Raw genomic sequence first — 12974 nt, 5'->3', positions numbered from 1 at the left:
TTTTAATCCATTGTAATCGCATCTGATATACTTACGTGTTTAAAACATGAACCCTTTAATATAAAAAAAAAATCAACCCCACCCCTCCCCCGCGCGCGCGCCCTCCTCCATCGACAATAACATTTTAAAAAATTCAACACGGTTTATGAAAATCATTAACTCTTTTGTTTATTTTTTTCCTTTTAAACAATTTTTTATGGGTATTCGGCTTTACAATTTCAAAACAATCGTTAGAAGTAAATGAAAAATTGCGTGACGTGGCAGTAGATAATATTTAAACGTACGAAAAATTTTCCTTCTTTTTGTCATTGATTTTAACTAACGGGAAACGCGAAAAGAAATAATCCTAAAAGGAAATCCTATCCTAAAAGGATAGATAATCCTTAAGGATAAAAAAAAAAACGTTTCGTCGTCGACTAATAATAATAATAATAATAATAATAATATTCATACCCTAATAAAATTAATAAGGAAAAATTTCTGGATAAAAAATCCAATGAATTTAAATGTACGAGATTTAAATTCAATGTTCGAAGGTGTCAAAGGCGTTTAATCAACCAGTAGGGGGTTTTCTCTCACTCTCACTCTTTCTATTCTTTTCTTTTCTTTTTTTTTTTTTTTTACATTTTATGTTATATTTAGGGTGATATGGCAAACGTATTTAGTAAAAAAATTGTCATCCATTCATACGAAAAAAAAAAAAATTAAATCCTTAATCCCGTTTCATGGTTGTTTGTGTTCGGGTTCTATTGTGTTAGCCATTACACGGATTTTTCATAGGATGATTGATTTCGTATTAAATAATGTTTCGATTATATAACAAACAAACGAAAAGAAATTATTGTTTTATTGTTTTTACTTCAAACTTTTAAATTATTATTATTATTATTTGATTCGTTTCCGTTTCCGCTTTTCCAAACGCTCTCATAATATTCGACGAACGTTACAATCAATTAACGGATATTATGAGGCCGTTTTAAATTTTCCGTCGTCTGCTTATCGGATATACGGGATTTTTTTCGAAAGGAATAAATAATAATAATAATAATAATAATATAAATAAATATTTTTATTTAATTAATAACGCGATATAAAATTATTAAATATAATTTATATTAATTAAATTAAATTTTTTTTTAGGTATTGTCCATAAATCTGCTAAAAGTAATCGTGATTGTTACAAGAGTTGGCAACACTGTTTTCGAAAAAACAATTTTCCGATTCGTTCGGCCAGGTAGGAAATGAATTGTTGTCACTATTATTAAATTCACTAAAATTTAAATTTTTCCTACATGACATTATGTTGTTTTTTTTACAGGTGTTGCCGTTGTTGTTGTTGTTGTTTAAATAAAATTCCGTTGGCGGCGTTGTAGTCGTCGTAGAATTTTGACTAGATGAAAATGTTTGAAAAGGACTATTATTATTATTATTATTTATTTGAAAATCTGATCTCGAACTCGTACTCGAACTTGGACTTCCGTAATAGTAAGTTAAAAAATCATTATAATAATAAGATGAATCGTCGTCTGTGGTCGTTTTTACCACGGACGACGATGATGATGATCCGGTTTGATTGTTGTATTTCCTTTGGTGAGCGACGGCACAACTTCCGGTGTTTGATGTTATCATGTTACCCTTATCGGAAATACTTACGACGACGTTACCCACATTAACCGTTATTCCGCCATTATCACTCGTTATATCACTTATGAAATCGTTCGGTGGCGGTGATGATGATGACGATATCGTTAATTTTTCGTTATTTATCACTTGTAACGTTTGACTTAGGGCCCATATGTAATTGTGTGCAAATCTTAATGTTTCTATTTTTGTTAGTTTGGTATCGGTCGGATATGTTGGCAATACGCATCTCAATCTATCCAATGCTTCGTTTAACAAATGCATTCTATTCCTTTCCCTATCGTTTGCTTTCATTCTCCTGTGTTTTTTTATTCTTAATATCTGCGGGAAAAAAAAAAAAAAATTATTCGAAATTAGCAATTTTCCATAATGGAAAACTTGATAATAATAATAATAATAATAATAATAATAATAAGGTACCTGCGAGGGACTTCGATTTCTCGTCGATCTTCTTTTCGGTGTTTTTTGCTGTCGTATATCATCATCATCATCATCATCATCATCGCATTTCTCGCTTTTTCTTTTCCTATACGTTTTTCTATATTCTTTTTTTTTATCATATTTTTCACTCGCGGTTTTTTTTTTAACGTTTTTATCATATTTACTACATATAACGACAACATCATCATCATTATCATTATTATCCAAAAAATTATTCGAATCGTCTTCGGATGACGTAATAGCCGTTTCGCGGGTGGTAAATCTTTCGCGTTTTCTTTTAATCTTATCGAAAATTCCTTCGTTTTCGTTAACGTTTTCAAATAAATTCTCCATCGAATTTTACGTTTTCACCAAATAATAATAATAATAATAATAACGGTTTATTTTTTATATCTGATACATATTAGTCGTATTTAATAATAATAATAATAAAATAATACGCGACGTTAACCAAAGATCACTCATCTACAGCTAAAGAGCAACTGATAGTAAAAACGGTTATAAAAAAAAAAAATCAGAGGCTGATTTATGTGTGTGTGTACCACCCTCTCACCCTATTATTATTATTATTATTATAAAAATGAGTCGTGCAAACCAAGCGGAGTTGAAGTTACGAAAGAAAAAAAAAATTCAACCACCGGAAGGGTCCATTTTTATTGGGTTTAATGTTATATACTGGTGACACGTCAAATACGATTTTTACCTTTTTGTTTTTTTTTTTTTTTTTATTCAAAGACAGGTGTTCATTATCATTATCAATCGTCGTAATTAAAACGAAATTTTTTTTTTCCATTTCCGGTATCGTATAAATTTTCAAAATTCGCGCCAAAAATTTTATTATTATGAGGCGTTACTGAAAATTTTATAAAATGTGCGACAAAACTATAAAATCGGTTCAAAGCTCATTTTGCCGACTTATATTAATCATTTCCCATTTAAAAGGAAAAAAAGGAAAAATGGAAGAGGGAGGGAGGGAGGGAGGGGAGGAGTAGTAGGAGGGAGCATAACGAATTCGGATAAACGGTTTTATTGTTTTCCTTAGTGTATTTTAGTTCTGATGGAAGGTTACGCTTATTTCAACCCCCTAAAACTACTCTCTCTCTCCCTTTCTCTCTTCACCCCCTTTCCTCTCCTTTTATTTTTGCTCAGATTTGACTCACTCTCTCCTCTCTTTCTCTCTCTTTGTACGATCTCTCTCAATTCGAAACTAATCTATGTGATTCGTTTATTATTTTTTTTATTTAATTTTTTTTTTATTTTTATTCAAAAGTGTCGACATTATCAATCGTTAAACGTTTTTGATTCGGTGCTCTTGCATTTGTATCGATGTATCGATTAATCGATCGATCGATAGATCGAATTTTTTACGTAATAACGTATACAACACGTTCGTTAGCAAAATTTTGTTGTTGTTTTTCCAAACGTTTCGTAAACAGATGCGAATAATTTTTTTTGTTTAGTCGATTTGGTCTGTTAGTTCTTTATTAAATTAAAACGATAGTAAAAAAAAGTTTGGTCGTGGTAGTAGTGTGTGTAGTGATTGTAGTAGATCTACTTGACACTATCCACACGCAATAGACCAGCACCAGCACAACAACACCTGTTGTGGTTGTCGTGTGTTTGTTATATAACATTGAAATTACCATGACCACGCGAATAATATTTAAACAAGCCTGAAAATATAAATTTAAATTGGGGAGAACGATATAAATAATAATGATAATAATAATAAATGGGGAGGGGGAGTTGATAAAAAAAATATGTTTATTACGTGAATAATCCAAAATCGGTAGCTAAATTTTTTTTTTGTTATCGAAAGTAAAATTTTCAACAAAAACATCATCGTCATCATCGTCATTATTATTATTATTATTATTATTATTATTATCATCATCATTATCATTATTATTATTATTAACCTGACCGTGTTAAAAACATTTTGCTTATTGTTACGAACCTTCCTCTCTTTAAAAAAAATTATTTGTTTGCATAAGATTAATGAATCCCGCACGAGGGTCTATATAATAATTGTTATCATTATCATTATCATCATCATCATCATCATCACCATTATTATTATTATTATCATTATCATCATTATTATTATTATTATTTTTAATCAGTTTAACCCTTGATAATAATTTGTTAACATAAAATGAATTTTTTTTTTTTTTTTTTTGACAAAATCAAACAAGTTAGTTTTGACATATGCTCGTCAATATTTAGTAAACATTTAAATATTTGATTTTTGGCGCGACACGTTTGTTTTATTTTATTTAAATGTAAAAATGTTGTTCATTTCCATAGAGTAATAATAACAAAAAAATTCGCGGAGTACGTTCAGAAAGGGAAAAATTAATTATTCGCGCGGTGAGGTTTAAAAATTGATTGACAATTAGGGTGGGCGCGTTCAGAAACGGCAAAAAAAAATTTTATTAGTTACAATATTTATATATTTCAGTCGTTTTTAACATTTCTCTATAAATATTTACAAAAATTATTATTATTATTATTATTATTGTTATTATTTTGAGCGCGCGTTCACGAATCGTCATCGAACGCCATATTGTCTCTACCGTCTCCGATGTATTCGTACATCATTTGAGATCCGAATTCGTCGCTTATAAATATTCTATCTTGATCGTCGTAATGATGACCATCGGTCGCGTGTATGTCGTTTGTCGATGCCAACATTTGTGACGACCCCATAATTACAGGACCGGAACTAGAATTCGAAAATGTCGTCGGCGGCGGCGGAGTCGGCGGTGAAAAATTCGATTTCGGATTGTTTATTATGAGTTGAGAACCCATTTTCGTTGCAGGTTGATTTATCATTATTTGTGACGAACCTGAAAACGTTCATAAGAATTTATCGATTTCGTTATCATCATCATCATCATCATCGCCGTCGTCGTCGTCGTCGTTGGTACCTTTTGTTATGACGTATTGCGATCCTAAAACGGATCTATCCGATTTATTTATGTACATTTGCGAGCCGCCATGTTGTGATTTAGGCGCGATCAATTGCGAACCCATAACCGAACCCGCAGCGGGAGTCATCAATTGACTTCCGGTTTTTATTGTCATGTAATCAGCCGTTGACGGTGGTCTCGATTTTGTCATTCTTTTTTTCTTTTCCATTTTGTACCTGAAATGTTATGTTAAGCGTATCAATCATCAAAAGTTTTCCTTTTTTCCTTTTTTCTTCTTCCTATTTTTACCTTCTGTACATGCAACTGATTGTACAAGTTGCGACAAGTGCCAAAATCCCAATCAAAACGGATAAAACGAGTACCCATATTTCAATCCACGAAATTTCCGTTCTGTAACTCGTCGACGCGCATCTCGTCACTTCCTGTATGTTGAATTTTGAAAAAACTTTTTTGAAATTTTTATGTTTCGGATCGTTCAATATGGATTCCATATTTTCAACGCTGTAGGGTTCTTTTCCGATCATTTGAAAACAAGAACTGTTGCATAAAGAGAGAGAGAGAGAGTGTATCTTTTGTCCTTTTTCAACTTCATTTTCCCACCTTATCCTAATTTATCTTCTTACCTTGTCGAACTAAAGTCCAAACTTCCATCGGGTTTCGAATGAAATTGTACGTCGTAAATATTAACGAGAGGAACTCCAGCAGCCGATGCCAATGCGAGTTCTATTTCCGGTATTTTTTTTTTCACTTCCGTCGGCGGATCGTTCAAAACTAATTTCATTAGCGCTTTGTCTCTCAGCATGAAAACCTTTGAGAAAAAGGAAAAAAAATGGTAAATTTTGATCCTTTTTTCCATTCCGTCATTTCCAAAATCGTTTTCCCTACCCTTATCGTGTTGTTGGCTCTTCTCGAATGTTCTTCCGTATTGTTAGCCAATATGGCGATTTCGAAAAAACCGTTTGAGTATTTTTGCAGGGACGTACCCGTTTTCAATTCTCCCGTTTTTTTATCTATGGAAAATATTTTTTCCGACGCGTTTATGACGGCTGTGAAATGATCGTCTTTGGCAAGGCTCGTGAAAAGTATTTGGCTTATGTAATATTCTATAGGGGCTGCATTTTCGTCTTCGTCCGTCGCTTGTAGCGTCACCAAAGACGTGTCCGGAGGCACGTTCAGTCTGACGCCTATAAAATCGAAAAATTAAGTGTGACGTCATACATACGTTTTATTCGGAAGTGACGTAAGAATTTACCGATCGACATGTTTGTCTTCGTGAATTTCGGATCGTTGTCGTCGATGTCTTCGATGAGAATGAGAATTTGCCTTTCGGAAGGATCTTGTCTGTTGTAGGGACGTAGGTAATTTAATTTTTTCGAATCTTGAGAAAATTTAAAACATTTTACAGTTAGAAGATGATTTTTTGTTTTTTCTCTATCCAATCTTCCGGCGGTTCGAATTAGTCCGAAATTATCATCCGTTCTCGTTATGGTAAATAAATTATCGTCGTTTCCGTCTGGAAAAATTTTTTTCGCGGTTAAAAAAAAAACCTTCCGTGGTTTGATCGAATAAAAGAATTTATTTACTGGAAATGACGTAATCGATCATGGCGTTTTCTCCAATGTCGTCATCTATGGCTTGTATTAATCCGACTTCCGTTTCCGGTGGACTTTCTTCCGTTACTTTCATGACGATCGGTGATTCATCTATGGATCTTTTAAAATATGGCTTGTGATCGTCCACGTCTAATATTTCGATCTGGAAAAATTTTTTTTCGATTAGTTTTTATTTATTTTTTCGGTTTTTCCATTTTCCTTTTTAAAATATTTACGTGAAGTTTTCTAATGGCTTGCTGTGGTACATCTCCTCTGTCTTGTGCCACGATAATCAAATCGTACGAACTTTGTTTTTCTCTATCCAATGGTAATTTGGTCGATATCAAACCCGTTTCCGAATGTATTTTAAATGGATTTTCTTTTCCCGAATTTCCATCGTCATCCAAGAATTTATACCTGGAATTTCGAGATTTTTAAAAAAACCTAACTTCCGGTTTTTTTGGCGCGCGTGCGAGATCATACCTTATTTCCCCTTCCGGAGTATTCGAATTATCTGGATCCGTTGCGATTGCTTGAAACACTGGAGTGTTGACCGATGCATTTTCCGATAATTCAATGACTTGATTGAGTGCAGGTTTTATAAAAATAGGTACACCATCATTTTTAATAACGTCTCCCACGTAAATGCTCAGGGTGACTTCCGACGATAGTGATTTTTGGTAACCTTTTCCATCGGAATCTATAGAAATCAAATAATAATAATATTTTTTTCCAACGCGATTATTCGAAGGTTTTTAAGACTCACCTAAAACGTGATCCCCTTTATCGGAAGCTCTGACGACTATGTTATAAGGTTCCGCTCTTCCTTTTCCGGTTAATATTTTATCCGTTACGATTTCTCCGGTGTCGGAATTGATTTTGAAAAAACCCACGGCTTCGGTTTCGTCAACGATTTGATACGATACTTGTCCGGAAAGGCCCAAATCCAAATCCGTCGCTTGTACCGTTATTATGTTTGTACCCACGTCGACGTTTTCAGGTACGACGGTCGAATAGATTTTCTCATTGAAAACGGGAGGATTGTCGTTCACGTCTAAAACTTCGATCACGGCTTGAACTGTCGTTTTGTGGATTTTCGTGCCAAAAGATAAATTTTTATCGCTTGCCGTTACGTTAAATTTATAAAAGCTACGTTTTTCTCTGTCTAGCGACACGTTTTGCGCGACTCTTATTTCTCCGGACGTTTCATTCACAATGAAATAATTTGAATTTTCACCGCTTATCGTGTACGCTATGGTATCGTTGTCTAAATCCACGGCTTTTACGGTTAATACTATTTCCGGATATTGTACGTTTTCCAAAACTCTTTTCGTGTACGTATCCTCGTCGAAAATGGGGGGATTATCGTTTATGTTGAGGATTTCGATGATTAAAACGGAATCCGTGTAACGGATTTTCGGTAGATTTTTTAATTCCACGACGGTTTCTTTTGTATTTTTAATATCCTGATAGGGATCCTCGTTGACGATGGCACGAACGCTCACGTTATAGATTTTCCGTTCGATTTTTTCATAATCTAATTTTTTAAGGATAATAACGTTTCCGTTTTCGCTCACGTTAAATATGTCGTAGTGATCGTTTTTAGTGGATTCGTATTTTATTTTCGTTTTGTTTTTTATGGGATCCCTCGCTTTTAATTTATACACTATCGTGTTCACATCGACTTCTTCGTTAATTTTAATTTTAATTATGGGATTTTTAACGGTCCAATTCGTTGTTAAAAAAACGGGATTCGTATTGTCGCTCGCTTGTACGTACAACATTATTTCCGTCGTGGTTTTTTGTTCGTTTTCTTCCGCGTTCACATCTTCTCCTTCCACTTTTAATATGACGTAATTGATTATATCGTGTTGGAGCGTCGCGTTGAGTATTATTTCCCCGGTTTCGTTGTTTACGACGAATATGTCGTCGTCGGTTTGTGTGAGCAAACCGGCTTTGTTGTAAATTTTAATGGGTTTTATAATTTTATAAACGATTTTACTGTTCACGTCGGAATCGTTCGCTCGAACGGTTATAACGGTCGAATTTATTTCCGCGTTTTCGTTAACGTATTCCGAAAAAGTGGGCTCTTGAAAATGCGGCGGTTTGTTATTGACATCTTCGACGGTTATCAAAACGGAAGTCGTACCCGTTTCCGGTACCGGTGTACCCGAATCGATCGTTATCACGTGAAGTTCGTAATTGTTCGGATTGTTTTCCAAATCGAAATTCGAATACGGTGACGTTTTTAATATTCCCGTAGTTTCGTCCAAAACGAAATTGTCTTTTCCACCGTCTGCTATACGGTAAATTAATTTCGAATTGATTCCATCTGGATCCACGCCTTCTAATTTTTTTACAACCACGTTCGGTTGTATGTTTTCTCTAATGTTTACCTTATAGATGGATATTCCGTTTTTGTTTTTTGCATTTCCTTTGAAATACGGTCGTTGATTACCGACGACTCCGACTCGTATATTCACTCTCGCATCGTCGTACATTTTAGGTATCCCATAGTCCCATCCTCTTATAACCATTTCGTATTGTCCTTTGGGTGTGTCGCTCGAGGATACGGGTTCTTCGATGATGAGTTCTCCGGTATTTTCGTCGATCGAAAAAACATCCCTTATGTAATTTTTCGATATTATTTCGTAGAATATTTTTTCACCCCCGTGTTTGGGTCCGTCGGCATCAGTGGCACGAACGAAAAATTCCGGTTGGAAGGATTGAGCACCCTCCCGAAGGATTCTATTGTATTCTTTGAGTTCGAACGTTGGTTTGTTATCGTTCAAATCGTCTACGTCGATGTAAACGTTTACCGAAGATGTTTTGTTTCCTCCATCGATCGCAATCAAATTCAACGTGTACGATTTTTGAGTTTCGTAATCTGTAATAATGATAATAATAATGAAATAGGTTGGAGTTTCCCGAGTTTTCCGATCATTCAGATCGAATTTGTTTGTTTTTTTTTCGATTCCGTACCTAAATTATAGGTCGATGTGTAAATTCCACCCTTGTGAAGATTCGTTTTAAATTTATTCGCTTCGAAACCTTTGAGGTAATATTTTATTTGTCCGAAAATTCCGCTGTCGCGATCTGTTGCGCTCACGTTGTATATCAAAGTATTTGGCGCCGTATTTTCAGGTACCAAAACGTGATAAGACAAACTTGAAAATTCAGGGGCGTTGTCGTTGGCATCTTCCAAATGTACGAAAACTCTACTTCTTGCAACTTCTCTCTTAACTTTCTGTTTTCGACAAAAAAAAAAAAAAGGAACAAATCATTACAAAATACCTGAATTTAATAATAATAATAATAATAATAATTTCATACGTTTTCTTTTGACGTATGTGCGACAACGTCGAATATCAACGTTCTTAAATTTTCATCTTCGACATCGTAATCCAAATTTTTTGTATCGTTCACTCGTACGACAACCGCGGTTCTTCCGGTACCTGATTCAGGTCGTACCACGAAAGTGTTATAAACGTTTTCGATTTCTTCTAGGGAAAGATAATATTTTGCATTTTCACCGATGTCTTCGTCGTTAATTATCATGTTTAATCCGGGTAGTGGAGAATCGACGGCTGTAACGATCGAAAAAAATTCATTTTTACCGCCATTTTCTTTCCACCTCCCCTCCCTCCTCCCCCTTACGCATAATTAATCGTCCGGTAAATGATAATTCTCACCTATATTTTCCGATACGTTCAAATGGTAAACATCCTGATTGAATGTGGGTAACTGGTCGTCTTCATCCATGATAACAATCGTAACGGTTGTGTCCGTATAATCGGCTGGTAGTTCGTTATTTATTAATTCGGTAGCCTGAACCGGAAACAAAGAAAAAACAGTTAAGCGTGTCAGTTAAGATTTTTAAACGATTATTCTATTGCCACGATTGAATCACGATCGATAAATATGTACATAATTAATTAATTTCTCACTCTTAAAGTAAAAGTATATATTCCACCATTTTGAAGTATTTCCGGATTTTCACGATCTAACGGTATTTCCGTCGTTACGACATCGTAATAACTTTCAAATGAATTTTCATCGGCGTCGTCATAATCGTAAAGAGGTTCGAGTTGGAAATATCCCAAATGATCATCTCGTATTTCGATACGAACGGTTCGGGGATCTCCGATATCGCCATCTCTTGCTCCGACTCTTAAAATGACGGTACCCTAAAAAAAAAAAAAAGTTAGTTTTTCATTTCCGGTAAATAAAAAAGGAGGATTTCCTTCCGGCGGAAGTAAGCACACCTCTTTCGTGTTTTCCAAAACCGTTGATGAATATGGTGAATTTATAAAAACCGGAGCTTGATCTTGTATATCTAGAACGTTTATGTTTATGTTTGCCGTCGACGTGAGTCTACGATTGGGATCTTTGGCACGATCTGTCGCCTTGACGGACAAACTGTACGAAGTTCTCGATTCGTAATCCAAAGGTTTTAAAAGGGTGATGACGCCTTTGAAAAGACCCTCGGCTAACTATAAAAAAAAAGGAGAGGTTTTCGAAAACGAAGAAAAAACCGTTACGAAAAAAAAATAAAATAAAAACCTTTTCGGTGGTGACGTCAAATGTTTTACACGTTTCGTCATCCGGTGGCGTGCAAGACAATATGACGTCTCCATTTATTCCGCCATCTTTATCTTGAACCGTTATGTTATCGAAAATAACTTTTCCAACCGGCGTATTTTCAAATAAACTAATACTGTATGGCCTATTGTAAAATGTCGGATAATTATCATTAATATCCAATATTGGAATTTGTCTCAAATGAGATACCGTGTTTGGTTCGGAACCATCGAAACTTTCGTCTGAAAGAAACGGAAAAAAAAAAAAAAAGTGTCACAAGAATTTTATCGTGGTATTAAATCGGTAAAAACCTAATTTTTTATTATACCGGTTATGCTTATAACGACCGATACGATGTCTTCCGTTTCTCTGTCGAAACTTTTCAAAGTCGATACGATTCCGGTATTTTTATCGACCGTGAAATATTCACCGCTTATGCTATAAAATACTCTGGAACCTTCTGGATCGGTACCTGTCGATTAAATTCAATTTTTATTTTTTTAGGGTTCGAAATAAGAAGAAGAAGAAGAAGAAGAAGAGGGAAAACCGGATGTGTTTAAAGAAAAGTTTGAAAACCGTTACGAAAGGAAGGAAGGAAGGAAGGAAAGATCAACGGAAAGAGAAAGGTAAAAGAAAAATAAATTTATTTTTTTTGTATAACGATTGACAAGCGACGTTAAATGAACGAGAAAACGTGGCAGAAGACAATAGGGGAAAGAGGAGAGGCGAGGGGAGGGGTAATGGCGAGTTCTTTCTATTTGTTTCTTTCATATGTTGGTAATTGTGAAAATGAATTAGAAAATATTTTTTACCTAAGAGTCTGTAGACTGGAGTTCCAGGCGGTGTGTCTTCTGGTATGGCAAATCTTGACATATCGCCATTGGGTAAAAATTGTGGAGCACGATTAACTCCGTTATTATTATTATTATTATTACTATTATTTAATTGAGCATTTGAAATGACGCATAATAGCACGAGTGTTATGAAAATTTTTATTTGGTTTCGCATGGCTTTTTCTCTTTTTTTTTTCTCCAGTCGGTCATTATCTGCAAAAAAAAAAAAGAAAAAAAATTTTAATCGATGACGTCATCGTCATCCGATCGATCGATCGATCGATCAATCGATCATTCGATCATTCGTTCGTTTTTTCATTCATTCGTTTAATACTCATCACCGCAAAATTATTATTATTTCGATGCTGGAGAAGAAAAAATTTTTTTAACGATTTTGCGGTGAGCAAATAATATTCGTTTTTTTTTTTTAAATCGTGGCAGCAACGACTCAATCGGCAACGAATACTATTAATCAAAAAAAAAAAACAAAAAGAAATCCCTGGAATTTTTTTTTTTTTCTAGTCCCACGCCTTTATTAATTTGGCACTCGATCGCGTCAAGTTTCGGAAAAAACGTTTAACGTTACTCATCCGGTTGTAATATAAATTTTTTAATGCCACGTTTAAATTTTTTTAACCGAATCGGAAATTAAAAAAAAAAAAAATTAAATAACGGAATCATCGAAAGACGAAACTTCTGGAAATTTTTTTTTTTTTTTTTTTTTTTACGCAATCGAATTCGTTTCGAATTTTTTTTTTTTGTGTTTCGTACGCGACGACAAATAATCGCTGGAGAGAAAATAACGATAAAATTAGTCATCCGTGAAAAAATAATAATGACGTCATTTTTTAAAAACTGGAATAAACTGGAATTCGTTTAAAAAAAATTTTTAATTTTTTTTTTCGTGCGGAATATGAAAAAAAAATTAAACGAAATTATCGGAAAATTATAAA

At 34.2% G+C, this 12974-nt stretch overlaps 2 protein-coding genes across 2 annotated transcripts; both read right to left on the bottom strand.

Moving 5' to 3' along the window:
* Window positions 1-963: 963 nt before the first annotated feature.
* Window positions 964-1935, bottom strand: Phum_PHUM601720 (uncharacterized protein; the record flags this gene model as incomplete). Its single annotated transcript, XM_002432775.1, has 2 exons — window positions 964-995; window positions 1464-1935. 2 exons carry the CDS (start codon window positions 1933-1935, stop codon window positions 964-966), a joined length of 504 nt encoding a protein of 167 aa, XP_002432820.1.
* Window positions 1936-4623: 2688 nt separating this feature from the next.
* On the bottom strand, window positions 4624-12196 carry Phum_PHUM601710 (uncharacterized protein; the record flags this gene model as incomplete). The annotated part of the gene is made up of 18 exons (XM_002432774.1): window positions 4624-4931; window positions 5013-5230; window positions 5304-5552; window positions 5639-5823; window positions 5901-6199; window positions 6268-6528; window positions 6599-6770; window positions 6844-7024; window positions 7091-7292; window positions 7374-9494; window positions 9590-9854; window positions 9941-10194; window positions 10300-10435; window positions 10555-10794; window positions 10873-11100; window positions 11171-11430; window positions 11517-11660; window positions 12001-12196. The coding sequence occupies 18 exons, from the start codon at window positions 12194-12196 to the stop codon at window positions 4624-4626; spliced, it is 5919 nt and encodes a 1972-aa protein (XP_002432819.1).
* Window positions 12197-12974: the final 778 nt, after the last annotated feature.

The sequence above is a fragment of the Pediculus humanus genome, genomic scaffold (assembly GCF_000006295.1).
Source record: "Pediculus humanus corporis 1103172108318 genomic scaffold, whole genome shotgun sequence".
NCBI lineage: Eukaryota > Metazoa > Arthropoda > Insecta > Psocodea > Pediculidae > Pediculus > Pediculus humanus.
Note: the sequence above shows the minus strand (reverse complement) of the source record. Positions and strands in the feature narration are given on the sequence as shown.